The sequence below is a fragment of the Acyrthosiphon pisum genome, chromosome A2, assembly GCF_005508785.2.
Source record: "Acyrthosiphon pisum isolate AL4f chromosome A2, pea_aphid_22Mar2018_4r6ur, whole genome shotgun sequence".
Lineage (NCBI taxonomy): Eukaryota > Metazoa > Arthropoda > Insecta > Hemiptera > Aphididae > Acyrthosiphon > Acyrthosiphon pisum.
In genome coordinates, this window is record NC_042495.1 from 80,828,809 (window position 1) to 80,854,983 (window position 26,175).

General features: G+C 30.2%; 1 protein-coding gene across 2 annotated transcripts in view; it reads right to left on the reverse strand.

Annotated features, from left to right (window-relative positions):
- LOC100160822 (diencephalon/mesencephalon homeobox protein 1) overlaps nt 1–26,175 on the reverse strand; it is a 98,686-nt gene that overhangs the window by 62,305 nt on the left and 10,206 nt on the right. For both annotated transcript variants that reach the window (XM_029490295.1, XM_016803497.2), the window contains exon 2: nt 9,885–9,938. In XM_029490295.1, coding sequence (XP_029346155.1) covers nt 9,885–9,938 — 54 coding nt within the window. The remainder of the gene's footprint in view (nt 1–9,884; nt 9,939–26,175) is intronic.

Here is a 26,175-nt window from a genome sequence, read left to right on the forward strand (position 1 = left end):
GTCTGAACATATTATATAATATTATTTATGGGGTTGTTAAATCCATGGCTTAATGCAAATGATTGATATTTTTTTATTGATTCTAAAAGGTTATGGAATAAAATCGTAAAATTTTAGATTTTATCTGACCCGCTATATTATATCATTAGGTATGTTATGCATAGTGAAAATTTGTAGACAAATTACAAATGCAAATAGTTAAGTACCAACGCGCTGGCTATATCATTAACATTCGTTATGTTTTCTTATTTCTATTTCATTGTTTTATTCCGTATTAATGTATTATCTAGATGAAACAAATATAAACACAAAATTAATGAAATATAATTATCATCAAAAAACATTCCGTAACAATGATATTTTAAACCTGAACACCCGGGGTAGATAAATACAATAATCTTGTTATATATATTATATATATTATATGAACTACATACTAAATATTATTATAGGTTGTTTTTTCGCAAGTAGTGGCAAAATTGATATTTGTTTCGTTATATCATTATAGTTTGGAGCAATTATTTATATATTTATTATATTATATTGTATACCTATACGGCTATACGTATTCGACGTTGATCAAAACGCTTCATCGGAGTGAATTAGATTTGTTTCAGCAGCTGCAGATACCCCGGTGGCGCGAATGACGATATTTATAGCTACTAAAGCGCACAGTTTTATTGGCCGCCCGTTAATGTAAGCCGGTTATGATGCATTTAAAAGCTAAATAATCCTCTACTTGGTTTCCGGAATCCGGGTCTCTTGAACCGTCCGGAAAGACGCAATTTTCCGGTCTCAGTTAACATAATAACATAATCGGATTGATTACGCTACAAGCCGTATATTATATGACTATAACTATATTTTTTTCCTTCTTCAAAACGCTACCAGCTCTGCCGTAATAAATGGTTTCGTTAGGTCGACCAATGGCAGTGTGCACATTATACATTGGACGCATAATATAAAGGACATGAAATCCAATTCAGCAGTATTATATGCAGCAAAACCAAATAATACTATACAGCAACTACATATATAATAATATATACGTATTATAAATTTGGTTGAACAAGAATTTTTCTGGCATTTCCTCGCAGTCGTTGTGTTAAAACGAGAGTAAAAAAATTCAATATTATCTGCAATATATTATAGGAGTAAAAACTAAAATAATAATTACTAAAATATTAAATAATATACACAGTGTAACAGGGCGACATGAGAAAATAATGGTGTTACTTAAACGTATGACAAAAATTGTGAAAATTATTTGATTAAGAAATAATTTAAGAAATATTATACTCATATAAGAAAATTCCCAAAAATAATATGAAAAGAGTTATTACATTCTAAATTAATTTGCTCAAAAAAATATTGATATTTAAAAAAAATTTTAAAAATAAATTAGGTACATAACTTATATAAATGTTTTTACCGTCAAAATTGTTTTTATCATCAGATTTACAAATTGGCTATTTTTAATTTAAAAAAAAAATTTCAAATCAAATTTCAAATTATTTATTTTTAGTATTAAAAAATACAAATATTGATTAGAATAAATGTTTTTCATCTGTCAGGTCTTATTCGTACCTGCACTTTACGTCTACAATGATAATATGTTTTCAAAAAACTGTTGGTATCTTCAAAATGATTTTTTTAATTTAATATACTTAAAAGTCGAGTATTGCATACATATATAGGTACTGTTGAACCCTTACTTTATATACAGGGTGATTCGCCAAGGTCGCCCTCGCCCATTTTTTTCGTTAATAATGAATTTATTAAATTTCTGATTTTTTAAATTTTAAGTATACTCAAAAAGGTTATGTTAGGTAGGTACCTCTAGGTACTTACTTATAAATATATCTATAGCTATAAGTAGATATATTTAAAAATTTCAAAAATCAGATTTTGAATAACATGCATTATTGAATAAAAAAGGGGGTTGAGTATGCTTGGTGAATCACGCTGTATTTAAATATATTACAATATCAATAATTTATTTTTGTTTAATTACTGATATTCATCGATAAAACGAATTTCCCCCTCACTATAGGTTAATTATTTTTATTTTATAGGTTTATATATGACAAAGTCCTTACATTTTTAGTCTCAATATTTTTATAATATCTAATTTAATATAAAGGTTTTATATATAAACCTATACATGTTTTGTAGTTGGGAATGTTGACTATCCGTAAATTAATTATAAGTAGGTTAATAATTTAATAATAAAATGTATTGTATTTTTTAAAAATCTCACTTTAAGTAATGGAAATGTTATAAAATCTATTTAATTATTTTTCCTATAAAAATATATATTACATCTCGACATTGTATGCGAATAGAGAAGATCATTCCAATTTGTTGCATAAATCAGTTGAACAATTAATATAATAATAATATTATGTTTTTTTTACATATTTTAAATAATGATAAAATATATGAATAGGTTATAGTTTAGATACAAACCTAAATATAAATAGTATTTAGAACTAAAATATAATAAACTAGTACTAATAATAGTCAATGGTGTGTGCTTTTAAAATAAAAATAACAAATATGGTGACAACTGAAAAGGTATTGATTATGACAATAATCACTGCAGGAGTAGGTAGGTACAGTTACCTATAAATCTTGATTCTTGGTATACCTGCCTACCCGGTTGATGGTCATAAAACGGATTATGTGAAATCCTAACATTGTGGTCTAAAAAATTGATATTTTATTGATTAAAATATTCTAATAGAGGGGAATATAATGGTTTAACTTAATTTTTTTTTATCGAAAATAAAATCGCGATTTTCACCTGCACACCGAACAATTCTAAACTATATAGGTACCTACTAGAATTTACGGGAGCTTTGAAAGTATAAAAGATATTTTACGAAAGTTGTGCACGTTATTACAAATTTTCCTATTCACTGATGCAGAAAACGAACGTTTTGTAGATTGTGAAAAAGCCGACATAATATTATGATGATGCGTATATATGATGATTCACGTTTGGAATAAATTATTAAAAACTCGCTAAACAACGAATACGTAAATAGGTATACCTACCTACTGGCTACTATCACAGCATATGTCTTATTGTATATACGTCGTGCGTATATCCATCACACGCCTATTGTAATAATATATTATTATAACGTACATAGGTAGTGTTTTAACGAATGCCCACTGCCGAATGAACGATGGGCCGCAGTGTGCAAGGTTCGCGAACGGTGTGCACAACCGCAGTAATGGCTGCCAATTAAACCGCTTCAAAGGAACCACTCGTGAAGCCGGCCCCCCACCCCAATATGGCCTACCTTTCAACTCCATGCACGCTCACACACAAGCACACGAATACGTTATGTATATATTATTAATATGTTTACAAGGGTCGTACACGCCGACAACTATATTTATGACACTGATTCAACTTAACTTCTCCAACACCTTTTTACAATAACAATATTATAATAATATAATATTAGGTATATGCGTATAATAATATTTATAATTTATTCTCGTTCAAAAACGTGGTAGTAGGTACGACAGAAATTAAAAGTTTCAAATTGTTGCACGTTGTGCTGCAGGCGCACTTCGCAATGACAGCGCCGAAGGAGATTTTTCGTTCCTCGAACATTTTATAACATTTATAAGTATATAATATGTACGAAATGTGTTTTTAAGTTTCTAACAATACCTACTGCTGCAGTGTATAAAATATAGGTACCTACACCACGGCTACACAACACACGTGGCTGTCGGTTTTGCAGCGCGGCGTGAGAATAAAAACCGTATATGCGTGGAGGATAAACTATATTTATAAGCGTCTGTACGTAACAGCTATATAATATTAATAATAATTCATACCTAATCAATATTAAAAAAGTTTTTATTATTGCATTATGATATGTCAATATATCTGCACAGTTACACAAAAAAATAAGACAATACAAATAATGATAATAAACTGTAAGAACGTATTGTAATATAATAATAATAAGATTTTTAATATAAATTTTAAAATAATTAATTTCTACCTACGTGTATAATATTTTTTAATTATTTATTTCACTTCTGTATACTATATCAAGACATCACATTTGTCAAGCCAATGCCGCGTAAGGCGATAATTTACATTATTTTAAACATCGACTTTTTTGTATCACCTTACAGAAACACATAAACCTATTCAATAACCCATTTTAAAATATTTATCACGTGTATTGTTGTATAATATATTATAGTCATTTTAAGTGATAACTTTTATTTATACTTCCTTTTGAAAATATATTTCTTAACATATAAAAAAGAAACACGTGCTCTTATTTCTTGCCAGTGGCAAAGTATGAAAGTACTCAAGAACTCTCAAGCCGCATAAAACGAAAACAAAATACTACCCTTGTTTTCAAAATAGTTTTAATGTTAATTCAAGTCAGTACCTCAAGTATGGTAGTTTGGGACGGATATAAAGAAAAAGGACCTCATTTTATAAAGCCCACAAACACGCTTTATGTCAAGAGTAGACATAAGACGTCCACTAATGAGCTTTACGACGAGAGTTAACTATTGAAAAATAAAAAGGAGAAAAACCATCATATTAGAAAATTATACAATATCTACTGGTGTAATAATTTTGTACTAATTGTCCGTAATATAATAATAATTATTAAATCTTAAGTGGACAGCAAGTTTGGTTTTTAATTTAACTAGATAAAAAAAAAAGGTTATATGGGTTTCATTAGTTACCTCATTTTTGTAAAATATAGTGATTGCTTTGAATATTTTATCACAATAGATCAACATATTATAAACTTGTTATAACTTATGAGTATTATTAATTGTTTAGATGAGTAGAGTACCATAGACCAAAATTTTTCAGGGTACCTATTTTCCAAAAAAATATTCTGCTTCGGGACATAAAATTAAAAATGTACTTATAAAAACTAAAACACATGAATAATAATAATGATAACAAATAGTAGAAATATAAATTTTTTCAAAAATATCGACTTTGAATCAAATATAAAAATATTTTCAACAACCCTAATACTTTTTGAGATAATGAGTGCTTACTGTTAAAAGAATCACTATATAGTTAGTTTACAACTATAAAATACATTTTGAGTAAATTTACTCACTGTAGGTATTATTTTAAAATTAATCAACTAAATAATAATTGTATGCCAACTGCGTTGTGCGAAACATAACTTTTAAAAATAATTGAGAACAAGCCCCTTTATATAGGTACATCTGTTATTCTGTTACAATATTCAATTTAAACTTTGTCTTTGTTTATTATGGTGACAACATTTTATATAAAAGAAATCTTACTGTTGAACACTAAATAATTATAATTTAAACAACTTCTTGTCCAATTTAACCATTAAATTATTGCTTTACTCTATATTCGCGTTTATAGTTTTGTTTTATTTACAGATGAATATTACATACTATATATATATATATATATATATATAATGATATACAAATGTCAAATATAGTATGATAAATTATTATGCGTTACGAAATTGTATTTATTTAGCACTACTTAATATATAATTATTATTTATATTGCTATTGCACTTAGCTAGGGTCTGTTTGAGATTGATCCCGGAATTGTTTGTTGAACAACATATGATGTGTTTATTGTAATTGTTTAAATAACTTTTTGATTATTTTAAACATTATTTTAGTTTAATAGTAAAACGTTATAACATAGGGTGATTTTATACTGCTATGTAATAATAGTTACGTTGGGGTCGTACCTATATATATGCGATTTATAGCGTAAAGATAAGCGAATCAGGCCAGCCGTAGCTTTCATTCACATAAGATTGTATATTAACTAGGTGGGTAATATAATAATAATATATACTACTATAATATTATATACCTACTGTTCGATGTATACATTTTAGAAAGCATATTATGACTATAAACGGTCGCACCACCATTTGTCAAAAATGAGCGGAGGAGAGTAAGATGATGATAATGATACTAATTAGGTACAATGATATATTATAATAATGTGTAGTAATTACGATGCAAATGTATTAATTTAGGTAGGTAGGTACCTATACATAATTGTTTATACGCATACGCTACGATAATCATCCCCCGGCCAAACGAAGGTCGCGTCCTCGACGTATGAATATAAAATATTTCATCATCGCTATACGGTCCCATTATATAAGTACAATATATAATAGGTATATGGGTAATAAATTATTACAATAATAATAAAACAACAATGACCATAATGACATAATACATGTGTGTGTGTATACCTAATACGAGTGTGATAATAATAATAACAACGACCGTATAATAGACGACGTGATTCGGTGAGATGGCAGCGCCGGGATTGACATATTGCAGACGCGATACGAACGCGTTATTGTTGTACAACCACTGCCGTGGAGACGCGAGCGCGGACATGAGAACATCCTGTGACCGCGCGTGAGAGCCGTTCTCCTGTTGAACGTTCCGACTGCATATAAACTATCGTGTAACCTGCCGATTTCGATGTGTGTGTGTGTGTGTGTGTGTTCGTCTACATACTCGAATATTATAACGCGACGTGTGATGCGTATGTGTTTGGAGATATTGAAAAACGTGAAGTAGCTGGAGCAGAAAGGCGGCGAGGGGAGGTGAGAAGAGAGGTTAGCTGAAGAGAGGAGATGAGTGGAGAATATACGCAACGTAGAAAAAGGAGATGCACCGACACTACGCCGCTGGTATATTATATATTATGTACCTATGCGTATGCGATGTTGAGGTCAACAGGTGACGGTGGCGCCATACGACGAATGCCGCCCACGATTTCAGTCTCTGGTACGGTCTTTTTATCCTTCTGTCTACATGCACGTACACAAACACACACACACACACGCACATTATACGACGACGTCTCGTCCGTGACATATGGCTGCTGTTTGAGTGATTTCGTTATGTTTATTATTATTATTATTATGTTGCGTTGCCCTTCGGTTTTGTTTTTGTTTTCCTTTCGTCGTCACCGCTGTCTGAATTCTCTGTACCTATACTTCCATAGCTGCTATTGCTGTTGCGACCAAGTAGACGACGACTATGAATAATAATAATAATAATAATAATATCGTCACGGTGACAACATGCTACTGTTGCCGCTTCTGCTGCTACTGCACACACCGCTATAATACATCCACCGCTAAAACGACCTTAGAAACACGTTAGGCGTATCCAGGTTCGGTTCCGGGGCGACGCGCGTCTTCACGACTTCACGCACTTCCTCTTCGACCTTTTTCGTGTCATATTATATGTTCTAATCCAAGTCTCGTGATTATAATATTGTATTGTGTTACAACAATAATAATAATAATATGGCTGCAGCAGTAGCGATAACGATATAGTGTATACAAACGATTATTAATAATTCGGAGTGGTATTCAAGCAATTATTATAATCGGTTCGATGTATCTATATATATTTTATGGGATTTGAAACGTATTTTGACGTTTTTGTCATTATTTCCATGGTTAAATCAATCAAATTATATAACTGAGAAAGTAAGAGAACGATATTATCCCTTTATTGTGTATATAGGTAGGTAGTTCCATCGTTTTACCATACTTGCAATTATTCTATTAAACAATCTCAAAAATCACCTGCTCAAATCTGTGTCTTCAGTTCAGTATTATAATATTCAATTCATATAATACCCCTATTTATTCTGGTCTAATCAAGAATATTATATAGAATCACCATTATATTCAGTTAGAGTTACAGTTTATACGGTTTATACAGTTTAGAGTTATCGATAGTTTAAAGTACCTAATTTAAATATAATTTCTATACAGATTATATGATGCGATGAATATGAAATCTAATAATAATAGTATAATAATTTTAATGCATTTTAAATATTTAAACAAGAATTGAGTATTGAGTATTACCTACTGTAAAAGTTTAAATAAATACTTATAATATACGCACGAGCGTACCGTATATTTTTCTAAAATATAATATCTTAATCCAACGTCTAAAGTATTATAAATTACATAAATATTAATTAGCAACAATTTTAAATCTAATTTAAAAGAATATAATCTAATTAAGGCAGGACACTCTTTGACACTGGACAATATTGTATTTCATTAATCATTATTATAAAATATGATAGTATGTTTAAGTAAATTTAAATAATACAATATAATAGCCTCAATTATTAAATTAGATTCTGAGTGGAGCGAGGAAGCTATTGGTTTTACAATGGTGTTTATTTATTTATTTTTTTTTATATCCTGTATACAAAATTTCTACCAGAAGGAGTGCTTCGATTTCAACATATAGTACGTTATCTTTTAGAAAATTGGATCAAGATGGTACTTTAGAAAGGTCATTTTTCGATTTTCTCGATAGTTATTTAATGCCACGGGAGAAACCACCGAAAATTTACGAAAAAACGCTATAAATGGGATTTTAATTTTTAACGCTTTGTCTATTACCATAGAAACAAATAAAAAAATTATAATAATATAATATTAATTCAACTTGCATGATAAAATAAATAATAATAATATAAAATATGCAGACTGACAAACCGTCTCCGCTCATAATCGTTTTTCTAATACAATGATATTATATCATTGAATTCAAGTCTAATACAATCCATTATAAAATGACTCACTAGTAATCTACTTTACAACAGAGCGACATCCACTTACCTGCTTTTTTTACTATCATTAATTTATAAAATGTTAATATTTTAAAACTGAAGCAATATAAATACCTAATCGAAATATCAGTATGATGGTTTGATAAATATATGTAACGAAACGAATAAAAAATAATAGATGTTCTGAATGTTCCTACAAAGCAATATGGCTTAATTATTTAAAACAAAATAGAAAATTCGTGGGAAAATGTGTCTGCACAAGGACGGAAAACTCTAGGCACCTACACTGCGGTATTCAAATTCAGAAGAATATGATTTATTGTTATTATTGTTATTGATCAGACGTGGTCCAGTGGCGCCAACAACGACACGACTTGGGTTGTCCATCATGTTGCAGTTGTAGGTACACATAGGTACACACATTTTATTTTATTAGATGTATTTTTCTAAGAGGGCACATTCGTTATATTATTATCATTTTGTTTGAATTTATCTATTAACGTGCTTGTCAGTACACGGCAGCGTTCTACAATTGAATTAAATAATTTTAATGATATATTATAGGTATGTACATATTATAATTTAGGTATATTATATTAATGTATACCTATGTACCTATATCTTAATCTAAAGAGCGACATGCTATTGAAATGGTATCTCAATAGACGACAAGCGCAGTTGAAGAGCTATTGAAGACAAACCGGTATTTTTCAATGAACGTTCCCTATTGCTCGTGACAAGAGGTTAACACCACAGACGTGTTATTTCATCACACGCTGTAGAATAATCGTAAATACCGTATATTCTTCGAATATTCAGACATGAATTTTGGCGTAAAATAAATGAATCAAACCCTAAATATTATCTGCACGCTGACAATTAAACATTATTATGTTTTTTATATTTTCACGCCAGTAACATCACCAGTTTGTATTATTTTCTTCTACACCCCGGTATTTATACCAACTCGTTTTAATTATTTGATATTATTATAATATTACGTAAACGATGATATAATAATATATATAATGAAGTGGGTATGTAAATGTAAAAAAAATTAAGAAACAATAGAAAACGAATTGACCGAAAAAATAATAGATGACGCTACACATCATAACAGTCAATTGAAATTCTTATTAGGTACCAAAACTATTACAAATAATCCTAAAATAAAATTACATATATATCATATATTATTATATTAGGTAAATTTGAATTATTATATTCATGTTACCTGACATGCAGCTATTGGGACTGAACGCTGGATTCTTTTGTAGTTGTGAAAATCCTAAAAAAAAATAATAAGTGTTGTAATAACTGTGTAGCTTAATTTTATATTATGAATAATATTTATACTCAGTTATATTATATATCACGGATTAACACAAAATATATGTACTAAATGTGCACTTAGGTATATGTTTAAGAGTTAAGGTCAATATTTTAATGTGTTACCTATACCTAGATAGAAGTGCATATTTTTTATTTTAATGTCTATATAATATTATTGATATCAACTTGTCGTTAACCTCTACTCGCAATGTTAGATATGATAAACTTTCTAATATACCTAATATTATATTGATCAATATTGATAGCTAAGAGTAATAAGTATACAATACTTATATAAGTACCTAGTACCTATATAATAGTATATTGCACAATAATATAGACGTGGCTGATAGGACTAAACATATATGTAGGTAAGTGGATAGTAGGTCCTACGTATATAATATACATTGGCATAAAAATCTTTTTGACTTATTATCTTTGGATTTCCCATGGTATCTTTACCCAATCGATCGCGTAAAAAAATCGTCTTTATATTATTTCTTTTATATTCATAAATCCAGTGAATTTCTGTGCAAACTGCACGCACCCGTATCGAATTACGACAGTAGGTAGGTCCTTATATGTGTTTTGATTCGCAAAGGTCTCCGCGGTAATCCGACCTGACAGTTATCGTATTTCTTTGGTTCGTGTATAATTATATATATACACATACACTGTCTATTATTAAACTTAAATCGTTTACCACGATACACTCAATATCCTATATCCGGAGGTATTATAAAACGTTCAATAAAAGATTGGTATTTTATTTTAGGGGAAAAATAGGCGTTTTGTTTTCAAAGACTTATACGATAACATTATCGAAGAGAACAAAATTTTCAATACACGATGGTTAGACATTAATTTAAGAAGTGCAACGAATTATTTGAACCCAGCCGTTTAAATTTCTCATTTCTTTTGAAATAATAAATTCGTAAAAAAAAACGATCTGTATAGTTTGTGTGATGCAACGGGATATTAAATTGTTTGCAGGTTTTCATTCACGGACATTGTTGAAATTATAAATAAATTATTCCAATCGATAATGTTCTTCGGGTCTTAAAAAAGTTATATTACATTTATTTCACCGTACCTATAATAGGTTTAATTGATAATTATTAACATTTAAGAGGCCCGGTGCCGGTTTGTCAAATTTTCCGTAATTCTATCAAATTTGAAAAATCATGTTTTATATTTTAGTTGCCACCTTAATTATAATACTTTTTCACTAATTTACTTCCCGATACATAATTAGGATATGTAGGTATTATAGTGAAAAAAATACTTCACGGGAATAATTATCAGGCATTGCAGAATTATTGGATTTTGATAACTATTATTTTATCTAGAAGGAGAAGACTTCCTATACAGGCTGCACTTAATTCTGATTTTTATTTTTATTTCAATTATTAATTAATAGTATACTATAATTTGTAAAAAAACAGCTTAAAATTGCATCAAAGTTTGAGATTAAAATCTTGGAAAACTCAATGCGATCTGCAGAATATTATTTTCTATTAGTTAAAAAAAAATTCCATAGAGAGTATTTTCGTGGACAAAATTACATTGGCGCCGGGTGCCTTAACGTCTATGATTATTCTTTATTCTATGACTTGTACTGCAATACAGCACTGTTAGGTATTTATAACTCAATATACCTAAGTAACGTACGTAATGTAGGTTTACTACAACATGCACGGAAATATATTTTATTCTATATTCCATTACATTAATTAGTGATCACTAATTTTCCATAAAATTACACATAACAAACTCTATTTACAGAAGTACCTAACCTATTTTACCAGGTACTACTGTAGGAATATCAATAATTTAATTTGTTAAGTTGTACCTAATATAGTAGTATCATCATAATATTAATTGTCTTAAAAAATTCAAATATTATACAATACAATATGACTCAACGTGCTGCGTTTGACATAGTTAATTTTATTGTTTGTTGGTTTGTTATATTATATTTAGCACCTAAGCAATACTAAATTATCAATATTGAATATAGGTACTATATTGTTATATTAAATACAATATTATGTATAGTCAACAATGTTGATTCAACATAATTAAAACTTAGAAATACCTACAAATTATATAGAGCATGCATATACATTATATATAAATATGTATATTATACAAATCATTTATTTATAATATTAAAACACTAAAAAATAAAGTGTTGCCACTGTGGTCTGAGATATTTCTTTTTATCGTGTCTGACGTCTGTTCATTTTATATATAACATTATAATAATATTGTTCACCACATAATAATTACCATGCTTATTGTAAAAAACAATAATATTATGGATTATTATGGATTGTGCGTGTAAAAAATAAAAGTTAAAAATCAATATAAAACTCCATGACACATAATAATATAAATATCTCGGTTTTATAGAATCTGCAGAAATTATTTGTGTATGCAATAATGTAGGTACAACAATGTATGCATGTGAATTACAAACCAATTAAAAATATACAGCCAAATTATATGCTTTTGCAGATTTGTAGCAAAAATAAATACCTACGCCTTGTAATAATTGTTTTTTTTTACTTTATGCGGACAACGGAATTTTGTACAATTTTTTTTTTTTTAATAGCTGAACGAGGCAGGTTCTAAAAAGGTTATATATATTATTATGGTTCAACGCGGTGTCGGAATACGTAGACGTATTATAGGTGACTAATGTAAAATTAACGAACATGCGAATAAATTGAATAAGCTTTAAACATGGAATTAGAATTCATCGTGGCCATTCCACCCTATTTATAAGGTTCCAAGGTGGCCGACCATGAATAACTATTTGTGTGTAAAAATAATTAATGTGGTTGGGGGGTCGTCGATGTGAAGGAGTAAAACATAAGTGAAAATATGCGTGTCAATTATTGTATAAAATAGTTCGCGTTGTTGCCACTGCAATGGTTCGATGTCAATTAACCGATTAAAAAATTACACACACTATAATATTGTATAGTACTAATTACTATATTATGTAGGTTTAATATTATAATATTGACTGTATATTATTTTTCATTGTGATATAAAACTGAAGTGTTATAACTTATAGGAATATAATATTAATACTTAAATATAAAAAATACGTATTTTACACGAAGTATCAAGTAATGCGTGTTTATTCAGAGACGAAAATGTCATTTGGAAATTGTTATGTAACACATTGTTATTATTTGTATACGTCATACAAATCAAAACGGTTCTGATGAAGGTATATCCTATATATATTTTGAATGGTTTCCAAATGTTTACATTTGTCGTTGGGTATAGTATTACAAATTACAGTTTAATTTATTTTAATTACAGGCTAATGATATTATTAGCTTCTCTACACAAACAATATTTAAAACAACATTAGGTAATAAACTATAATAAATTTAACCAAATTAAAACAATTACACAATATTTTATTTGTAGATAGGTACCTACCTAATGAAACACTAATGACTCATGAGTTTTGTTTTAGACAAGACATTGAGACACATTAAATTATTATTATTATTGTTTGACAATTCAAGAAAATTTAGCAAAACGTGTTGAAAGAGTCAATTTGAATAAATTCAATTCATGTTTAGCATACTTATCTACTTGCATTGAAAGTATATGGAGTTAAATTTTACAAATTTTACAAGTGAAAATATAAATAGACACGTCAAGACACTTATATTTTTAAACTTATTTTGTATAATATATGAATATGTTACGTTACAAAAAATAAAAATTCTTTATTTGCTTTTCTTAAATTTTCATATATATTTTTCTATAACAACGAACAAAATATACCAAGAATAAAATGTTATGCACAAAATAAATGTTTAAAAACTTTACTGTCGAAACGTATGACGTGTAATTGTGTAACCATGTTTAGTCACGAAAATTGGTTTATGTTTAAAACATAATAAATAAATATTTAGGAGGTGCACTTTGGGAATTGTCAAGTGTGTCCACACGCGAGACATGGAATAATATTTAAAATGTTACCTATGTTCCAAAATATGTATGAAATAGTGAGAAGTGATAAATTAAATTATCGTGGATATAATAGGTATTTCCTCTTATAAATTTGTTCGATACTATTGATTTAAATTGTATTAGGTGTATATTGAATAAATAAAAATAAATCAATAATGTAGTAGGTATAATAATGTACCTATACCATATTATTATACTATATTGTTTATTTTAATTTATACAATAAAATATAATATTGACCATAATCTAACAATTTTTGAAATTAAAAAGTATCTAAAATATATAATAAGATGTCTAAAGAATTGTCCTTTTTTTTTTTACAATATTGCATGTCAATAAGGCAACCAATAAGTCGTCATCAAAGTCGTTATTTACAGATGATTGTACATTATGCAGTAAGTCTATAAATACGAACCTTTTATATTGTTTTTATAAATATTATATAGTAGTAGGTAGTGACTATAGTACATAGTTTTCCCGATTATTTTGAAAAGTATATATACTGAGAATTTTCAATTTTGACCTCCTAAAAGTATCAACTAGATTTTATTTTCTAAAAGATGTCTTTGTCGAAGTTGGTAATCAGAGCGTTTATCTACTATAGAACGTGCAAGACACGTTCTATAGTATTTCAAATCAATACATGCATCGATCTCTTCAGAATCTAAAATTTATAGGCAATGTGTTATAAATCATAATATAGTGTAGTATGGTGTTAAGTTAAATTATAATTTAACCAATGACTAAACTTTTTAGCTCAATGTATTATTTTTTTTTAATTAACCTGACATACTAGTCGTGCAGTGACCAACCGAATCCATTATAATGTTTAGTTTTTGTGTCCGGTTGGGGGAGGATGTTTATTTGGAGATGTTTTATGACCACTAAGAAAATTGTACATGGATGTAGTAATTTAAATATTTGTACACCATTAATAACAAACATTTCGGGTGTGAGCGAGGGAGTTTGAGCTTGCAGCAGTAACCCTCCCACTGAATATAGACATATATAACCCCGTACAATAGTGTACCAAACAGAAAAAAAATCAGGACTATTAAATTACCGAACATTGATCACTGAAAAGTTTACATGATATTAACTTTCAGGACTAATTGTGTACAAAAATTTGTAAAATAATAAAATAAAATAAAAAATGTTTTTGAACGAATCACAGAAATTAAATCCCCGCCGTAAGTAGACCTGTAACCAAACGAAACTTTCCTGTTGTACAACTTGGCTGTGAATCCCTCCTAATAATTTCTATTTTTATACAAACTCATTTGCTCTGATGCAGGACAAAAAATAAAATGGAAGTGAATATTATATTAAGTCACCAAATTAATGAGAATCTGTTAGATCTGTTTTATAATGTCGGGCCAATAAATTTGACAAGAATAAAACAACCAAAATAATTAAAAAAGCTGAGATATCAGGTTGGTTGTTGGACATGCAATCGAGTTATTCCATTTCCATTATCTGCAGTTGATATTTAAGAAAAAATTTAAAATTTAAAACAACTGTTGTATTACCTATAATTTTTGTATCTACCTAGTAATTACCAAAAGTGTTTTAAATTTCTCGGTGCTGCTGTACTTGTGTTACGTATGATTTTTTTAGTAGTGCATAAATATGAAAATATTGATATTATAATACTCTTAGTAAATTCTCTTATTGTGTATAAATAAATATACTGGATACTAGGCTAATAATATACATATTTCATAAACACAACATGCCCATTTATATATATGTAGTAAATTAGCAAATTGGTATACTAAGTAATAGCACTATTTATATTTCGTGCATATTTCGCACGTTTTCGTGGCACTAAACTTGAACGAAGCTTTGTGATATTTAATAGATTCATCGACATTGTATAATATTATATACGAATGGTATATTCGTATTTTGATTTCTTTTCCTTTCGAAAAAAAGCGAATTTACCCGCTCCATAACACCGTCCTACCCGCTGTACCTATACCCCTATATTCAGGCACTAATGCGAGGCGACAAAATTACAAAACGACGGCGGCGGCGGCAGCCACGCCCAACAATTAGCAACGTCACGTGTCTCCGTGTGTTTCCAGGATTGCGTGTGACAGCCTCACACTATTCTTCTTCGCCTCTCGTTATAATCAGTAAATAACTGGTTCCAGACCACCCTAATTCGTTTCCGACGACGACAACGACGACCTGTTAGTGACAAACCCCGCGAGGGACTAATAATAATATCGAACGAGAACAAATAATAGTAAACTTTGCCGGGTTTACGCCCACGCCGCATTATTATTATATGTTATGCAGTAAAATATTATTATATAGGTAGGTAGGTACATTATAGTAATAATTATAATTATAGTACACCGCACTCAATGATCACATGGACCGCAAGTAATTTGATTATTGCGGTGCATTTGACCACCGAAACACTTAATATTTTACTTTTCAATCAACCATATTATTCTATAACGTTTAAAGTTGTTTACCAACACACATACACACATAACACGTCTTATCGATGAGTTTATATAGCTGATGACTGACGTGACGAATCCTTTATGTTGTTCTGAGAAACCGTTGCATATTTGTTAATCGTTTCTTTATAAGGTACTAATTAATAACTATATACATAATCATATTCATACGATCTTGGAGGTTATGATAGGTAGTTATGTGTAATATTATAACGATGTACAAAGTGTAATAAAAAATATATCTATTTAATAAATTATATTGACTATAACTGCGTAACAGCTGCTTTTGTTCAACTCGATATATATGATATAGAGAAGGAATCAGCAGACACCAAGCATGCCGTCCCTATTTTTCTTTAAGAATAAATTTATTCAAATATCAATTTTTGGAATTTTGAAGTAGGTATATAGTTAAGGACCATATTTTGATTATTTCCAATTATTTAAACTATTTTTTTTCTAGATGAGAACTAACCTTTTTTACCTACTGTAAATTGTTGTGTAGGTAGGCGACTTTTTTCAAAATATTGATGAATGTTTATCAAAATTTAAACAAGTAGTTTCTGAGTTATCAAATCGTGCATAGGTAGGTAACTGAATATAAGAATAATAATCCTTATGAATGGTTTTAATAATATAAAACAGATGTAAAAATATGGATCTAGTAAATTATTATACATGGATAAATATTGTACAAATTATAAAGTGTTGGGATTAATTACTATAATTTTATTTTTATAACATCATAGTACCCATATTATCTTTGGAACCTATTATTATTGCCATATAATAATTATTATCCTTTGTAGGTACACAAAGTTAAATATTTCAAATACTCTTCGTTTGAATTTCAATTTAGATACATTTACATTTTTAAAAATGTTTTCTTATTAACAATTCACAGAAGAAAGCGTGATTCTTATTTGAAAAAAGTGGTATTGCCACTCCTATTAAGGTGTACCTATAAAAATACAAATATTTGAAAACATGATCCTTAAGTAATTCCAAAAATCCAAATTTAAATAAATTCATTATCAAATGAAAAATGAGGTGGCGCGTGTTGGTAAATATCCTATAATATAATGCATGTGTATTATAAAGACTAAAGTGTCGTTTCAACAATTTGCCGCATAATTAATACATATCTGTGCGGTATTTATTATTATTATTATTATTATTTATTTATGAATAAATAAAAATTAAATAAATAAATCACAACAATAATTCTTATTATAAATTATAATAGGATAGCTGATTGAAAAAATAATAATTTATAAACTTTTGTAACTTGTAAATAACATAAATTTTACAGTTTCAAAGGCAACAAAAAGAATATTAAAAAAACATAATATTAATTATATAAAGTATTTTGTCAACACTCTGAAAGTGTTTTTCGCGAATCGTTATAAATTAATATGAAAACAAATCGGGGAAAGTATATAACATTATAATTATATAAATAATAAATAGATATTATATTATAAAAGTGAGCGAAAAATAAAAGAAAAAAGAGGTATAAATGGTCATGAAAATACCATGACGATTATCGACAAACGAAAGCAATGGAATAGTGTTAAAGAAATTATATATAATATATATTATATATTTGTATAAAACGGTTTCCGAAATTTGGATAAACCGATAAACGTATATACTGCTGCAGTTGTCTTATTCGTTAATTCCGACCATTAGCTTTGCCGCCGTCGCGCGTAGTCGGCGTCCTCTACCATAATAGCTTTATATTATATACGTATATAATATAATATTAACGATATAATAATAATAATAATAATAATAATAATATATAAAAGGGGGGCCGTAGCACACTAATAAACGACCCCGTCGTCGTCGGTTAACCAATTTTGGTCAAATCGATATGTACGGCGGCCGGCGGCGCGTGGCGGCCCGACGATATACCAGTCGTGTCAAGGATGGAAATTCGATATAGGACGGAAAATGTAAGTACGGGTGGGTGGCGGGTACGCCTAAAAAAACACTCCCTCTGCGCGTTCGACCAGGTTAATAATAATAATGATAATAATTCTGTCTTAAAGTATACGGCACGCACATAATGAATAATAATCATTATTATAATATTATAGTTTTTGCCCAGTAGCAATAGGTAGCCGCCGACCGACCGACGCCCGACACATGACGTAGAAAAAAAATATTAAATAATCGATAGACGGCATCACTGTGGCCGTGATGTATAATATCCATTTACAGGGTGAATCACCAATTATGCTCACCCCCATTTTATAGTTAGTGAATTTACTCGAATTCTGATTTTTGGAATTTTAAAATATACTTACGTAAGACCATTTTAAGTTAGATTAATATTAATTACTAACAATTTAAACTCACCATAATGTCCCGCTCCGATATATGTTCCAAACACATTATCATGGACCTATATATTATTATCCTTGATGAAAAAAAAGAAAATTTAAACTACACGTTTGAATTTTGATTTTGATGCACCAAAATTGTCATGTAAATTATCCGCTAAATAATTTACAGTAGAAAAAGAGTAGAGTTCTCAATTGATAAAAAAATAAAGTTCGTATCTCCGCGACAGCACCAGGGAACTAAAGTTTCGGTTTCTTTTCGGTTTTTGAAAAAACCAAAACTTCGGTTGAATTTTTGGTTTTGGAACAATGAAAATGTTGTTTCTTGTTTTGCTTCTATACTTATGTAAAAAAATCTTGTTCCGTTTCGATAGATACTTAAAAAATGATATAAAAAAAATTAGTTTTGTTAAATGGCGTCAATTATGGCGAGTCATTATTAATTTTCAACCAGATATCCTAACATTTGCTTAGGACTAAATAAGTAAAAAATGTACTCAACACTGTCACTGAACATACGACCCCCGTTTCAAATAAGAAACCAAAATTAATCTTAAAAAACCTTTCCATAAAAGTATCGGTTCCGGTAAAGAAGGTTCCGGTTTTTAAATTAATTTAAATAAGAGTTTCGGCAAGGTTCTGCAGGTTCCCGATAATCAAAGGGTTCCAGTTCCAAAATCGGTTCTTTTCAGTAAGGTTCCTGTGCAGAACACACGTCAAGTACTACAAAAAAATCTCAAGAATTTTATAACAATATGGTCTTTATGGTATATTTGAAAATTTCATAACTAAGATTTTAAGTGACTGCATTACCTGTTGAAGAAAGAAAAGGCGGTGAGCGTGCTCGGTGAATCATGCTGTGTATAAAATGTATACACCTCAATGTCGCAGTTCGTATATTATATACCTAAATATTTTAACGTAACTACGTATTGTATTGAGGTAGCAGAGAAGTACCTACATAATAATATAATACGACGATAACACAGTAGTAGGTACCTATATAATATTATAATCGAAAGTGAATGGGTTTAGGCGTGTCTGCGCCCCCGCTGCAGAAATTGCCGTGTTCGGTTTTTACGCGCGCTCATATAATATATACCTATATACCAGCTATTGTATTATTAGTTGTGTTGTGGCAAAAATCCGACACCTTCGCACTATACCCATTATATTGTATACCTACGCATTAGATTATCTATATGTGTGTGTGTGTATGTGTGTGTGTACGATACCTCCACCGCCACGTGATATATTAATATAATAAACGTGCCAAGTGCTGGTGATGGTTACTGTGTTGCGAGCGTGTGCGTGTGTATATAATATATATAGTAAGATATTGGGGTAAACGTGTATAAATGTATAATATAATATTATTATTATTATTATTATTATAATATGAGGAGTTGGCCGGACAATGGTTGTCATACACGGCCACTTAAAACGTCCGCCAGTAATCCGATTTGTATTCGTAACGCGACTATAATATTATATATTATTATTATTTCGATTATCTGTTGTCGCCGCGATATTTCTGCGCGCCGTTTTCGTTTCCATAAAACGCCCTCTACTTAGACACATGAACATACATACTATTATTATCGTTATTACTATTAGTATTGTTACCGTGGTGCAGAATAGCCGCATATATACCTACCGATACGTAGGTATATCGATCGTCTTTATTTCAACGCGAGAAACACGTCGCGGTGCACGTGTAGGTATATATAATAATATAATAATATGACATAAATGTCGGTACGTTCGTGTGTAGACGAGTATATATATGCAATATATAATATTATGATATATACGCATTATTATCCTCGTATATAACACCAATAATATTGTGGCAATAATGCGATGCGTCGTTAATAACGTATTGAAGGATACATCGTCGTCGTTTTTAATTGAAACTATAATTATATTATTATAATTACCACAAAAATAAAAATCGCGCGTAAAAATGTGGCGGAACGAACACACGACTTTATGGGTACCTACGTCATCCTCCGTGTATTATATTATTATACATAATACCATGTATATATATAAACGATCTGTGGGTAAAACGCGTATATATTACACTTCAACCACTGCAACACGCTGCACATATTATATATAGAAGAAATAATGGCCCGAAAGGCGCGTAAATAATATATACATACGCGCGCATAATGTTATATGCTGTGCAGTGTATATATGTTTTTTAAGTGGCGTTATGTTAAAACAACAACGGCCGAATCTAAAATGGATTCCAACTAATTGGAACTCGAGATGGCTGTTTAAAAAATGTAAATAGCAACAATAACAAAAAAAAAAACAACTTATATACACGCGCTGCAGTCACTACGACAAGTGTGAGCTCCCTGTGCTCCTCCGCGCTACATATTATTATGCTTATATGGTATATACGTACTACGTAGTACGTGTTTCTCCTATACACTATGCATGTATATATGTATAATGGAAATGTCTCAAATGCAAAATTGCCTATTATACGCGTATAAATATATTATTGTAATAAAATGGAAAATTATATTATAGGTACACTTTTATGTTTAATTTTTTTTCACTATATTTTTTAACGTTTTAGAAGTGCAGTAACCAAACTAAATCATATGAATCAACAGAAATCGAAATTCGAGCGACAAACAAGTAGGTATAATGTATAGCATATAATGATAGAATAATTATTCGTTGCGTTAAAACTATATTGTACGAGTTGTAGGTATTATTACCTATGTATACCTATCTAGTACCTACATTACACGCAGCTTTGGTGATTGCTTTTAAAGTGTTTTTGCATCGCCAAAAGAGCAGATTTTTTTTGACAAACGTTGCTATCGAAAATGCAACGAACCATTGCTTACGTATTATACATTTTTACTGAAAGTTAGGTATTTTAAAAATATATATCATATTATACGCTAGGTAATAATCGTTTTGAGGACGCGAAAGAGTGACTTACACGAGGCTAATTTGCATGTTCGTTGCTCTCGAAAAACCGAATGAAGTTTGTCTTTTCCCCGTTTAATTAGCATTTTCGTATCAAGTACAATACAATGTACGTACATAACACATTTTTGTGTCTCACCCCGCGCGCTGTATTCCCGTCTGATTCCCTTTCATGTACACGACCTTAATAATTAGTACGCTACACTGGTGGGTTTATATTATGTACCTATATATATATATATATAAGCTTTACACAGATATATGTATATGTACACACACACACACACACACACACACACACACACACACACACACACACACACACACACACACACACACACACACACACACACACATCTACATACACGCATACATGCGCACGCAAATACGCGCTTGTACGCGTAGTGGAGGTTTCTGAAGTGCAAAACAACACAACAACGGATTATTACTAGAGTGCCTGGGACCGGTGACGTGGGGTACGGTCGGGGTGGTGGTGTATTTTAAAATAAAAGGCCAGGACTTTTTGTGAAGCCTGGTTTATTCTGTCGAGGCGACGGCCAGGAAGAATCAATAATTTGCGGATGCAAAGTAGTCCCGGAAACCTCCCCCCCACAACAGCCATCCCATCACAAAACCCACCTACCCCGAATACTCTTTCACACGTGTAATATATATACATGTACAGCGTGCGCGTGTATATAGCTATATTACACTTATAACTACACCCTTTTTTTCCATTTACCCCCTCCAATTCGCTCATAAAGCAAAGCAAACACCTCGCCTGACACGTAATTAGGTCGACATGAATTCTACTTCCGCGTGTCCTCCGCCAAAAACCGTAATGACGCGACACCGATAAATTTGTATATAATGCACAGAACGCATTTAACTTATCAACATTTATGATTTATTTTATTTCTTATGAATATTTAAGTTAAAATAATATAGGTACCTATACTTAAATTAATGTAAATATCTAATATTAAATAACCACCATCTCACATACAATATTTGAAAGTTGTTGTTCATAAAACAGTCATAACTATTATCCCTTGTTTTCATATCTTTGAAATAATTTGTTTAAGATTCACGAAGACTTAGATAATAATATGTGAGCTAAACTGTTTTTATATCTATCTACAGTATAATATAACAAATACCTTTTTATTGTTTTTTCCTATTTGAATCGACGCGACGATGCCAGAGGAACTATAGTCTACCAATAATAACCTAGTTATTATTATTTGTAGTTATTGGGTAAATTGTATACAATATATTATATTATTATAGTATTTTTTTAATCGAACTATTTCGTCATTAAGACGATGAACCGTTAGCGAAGTGGTCAGATCAGATCAAATAGATATTTTTCACTAATTTTATATTTCATTAGGCTTTTAGATATTTTAATTGCTTAAGCGCTACGCTTTATTGTTAAAAGTGTATAGACGAAATTAAATTGTATCCTACCTGCTAAGCAATAATTAAGGTTGTTCTGGAGTTAACAAAATTAATCAATTCGTTAGACAGAGCCCAGAGGTGCCGAGGATTAAGGAATTGAGTTGTGGGGTGGGACGGGGTACGACAAAGAAAATTACGCGCTCACAATAGCTCCCGGAGTGGCGAAAATAAGTTATATAATTAATGAAATTGTTGGAAGACGGCGGCGCTTTCCCCAGGCGACGTAATTACTTGTCAACGGCAAAACCGCTGCGCTGAAACGTTCGTGAAACTCTTCACCCTACCCAATGTGACTGTATACTGGTTTAAAAGAAAAGAAACGAATGAAGGGCGAGAGAAAAAAAAACAACAAAAATTAAGCCATTTCCTTGACGGGAAAAATTATTATAATTGGGCTCAAATTTATCCGAACCGATGACGACGGCGGACATAAATAAATACACGAATAATATTATAATGGTTTTATACTTTCATTTATACTGCTATATTATATTATGATACACGCGGTATGTACGATGCAGTATATTGTAGGTATTATCATATTTATTAATTTTTTTTCAAAACGAACACAGCACATGACGTAATAAGGGAGTACGTAGCAGTATATAATAATGTTCAACAGCCTATTATAATAATATAATATAATATTATATTAACATAGGTAGCTCAAATTAAATCCCGTTTGACACATCGTTTATTCTATTATAATATATAGGCACGACTTTTTGTGGTCTCACAACGTGTTTTCACGATACAGATTTAATGGACGAGAACAAAATAGTTTTTATTTTTATTTTTATTTTTTTAATATTTCTTCGCTCACTGACATGGAAATGTGTTTTCTTTAATTGCACGTTAAAAGATATATTTTAAATTGTAATTCATTCTAAAGCTACGGCGGCGGCGGCGGCGGCGGTGATGTGTTTGAATTTTTACGTATATACAAAAAAGAGGAATGAATAGCGACCGGGATTTGATTGCGGTCTTGGCTACAAAAAAAAAAAAACATTCCTCAAGGGCGAGAATCCTTGTAATTAAATTACACCCGTTCGTGCAAATCGGAACTCCGATAATTAACACTGGGATTTAATTACGACTCGCGGGGGAGAGAGAGAGTAAAAAGCCGACGAAAAACGGGGTTTTTCGTGGTACGATAATATATATATTATAATTTCGGCTTTATTAAAATCTTCTTAAAACTGCAGCCGCGTACGAGAATACCTACCCGAGATGCGTACATATAAAAACAAGTTTTTTTTTGTCCACGCGTTATTCACCATTTCACGTTTTGTCTCATTTAAACGCGCGTGGTGTTGTATTCTCTATATATGATAATAATATAATAATATAGTAACACACAGTGCAAATGCATATATTATAATGTGATATAATAATATTATAATATAGTACGTATATACGGCGACGACGGTGAATACAAGTTAGGACTTTAACCGTATATGTGTAGGTAACTATATTATAGTATAGTCACTGGAGGTTTTTTATGAGCCCCGTCGAAATTAATGGTTTAGTCGCGCAGAATGTGCACAGATGTAATTCCCGTCCCCGATAAAAGCAGCCAACAAGCTCAATAATAAATTGTTTATTATTCTTTATGCGTGTACCTGTACGTACGCGGTACACACATAGACACACAGTTACGATGTAATAATTCACACGCATCATAGCAGTATAGTCGTAACAGCAGCGAATTGTCTTTTAAGTTGTATTTTTAACGCGATTGCGGGTTTGAATATCAACGGTGAGACGGGAAAAAAATTATACAGGTTTAAAAAAAAAAAATAATAATAATAATAAAACCGTTTTGTTGTTTTAAAACATTCTTGTTAAATAACCTACCTATATATTTTATTTAATATTTATAATATGCTTATAAAATGCTGAATAATCGTTGGAGATTGTTGAAAAAAAAAAATTAAGTCTATTCTCATACCATCACTCGTCTCACAGAATACTTCTATACTATACATAGGTACTACACATATTATTATAAACCGTTTTTTAGGGTAAAAAACACCAATCACGACTCGAAGAATTTTCTAACATCGACCCTTCTGACCCTTTTGCGCACACATGACGAACATATTAATAATAATATTATGACTATCGTTTTCAACACGTCTCTTATATACTCGACCTGTAGCAGCTATAAAGTGTTATCGACTACACATTTTAAATTTTTGTTCACAATTAATACCTATATAATAATATGTTCATGCCTTACCTAGGTACCTATACCATTTACGTGGTAACGGACTTTGGAAAGGAGAAACTTTGTATTGCCGCATACATTTATCTATACAAAGAATACGGTGGTAAAACATTTATATGTGTATAAGTAATGTTAATGCACCACTAAAATGTTCTAAAATATTATATAAATGCATTATTTATGAGCCAAAAATTATTTAGAACCCCGTCCTTCGACCGTCAATAATTAACGTCTCTAACAAAATAATATTATATATGCTTGTAGTTAAAATGTATCTAAATACGCTTGTTATTCAATAACGCCAATTATAAACATTAATTATAATAATATATTATGGCGATATGTAAATTTGTAACTGTTCATTAGCTTCTGTTTACGGTTATTATTCAGTAATACCATTTTTCTGCCGGCTGCTCTATAGACTTTGTGCGTGTAATATAAATGTTGAAAACGTTCACACCAATGCCGGACTATATAAAAATAAAAACAGTTTACCTACCTACTATTTAACTTATATGTACTAATACAACCGACTTGAGACGTTGCTTTAAAATTGTTTTGTACTCAGACAATATATGAATCGATTAAGAAACAGAACAAACGATCTAACCAAATTTAAAAAATGTTTTTATATACATATAATATATGCACATATTGATTGGTTTTATTGGTTACAGACTTATAATTTATTAGATATTATTGCTATTTGTATTTATT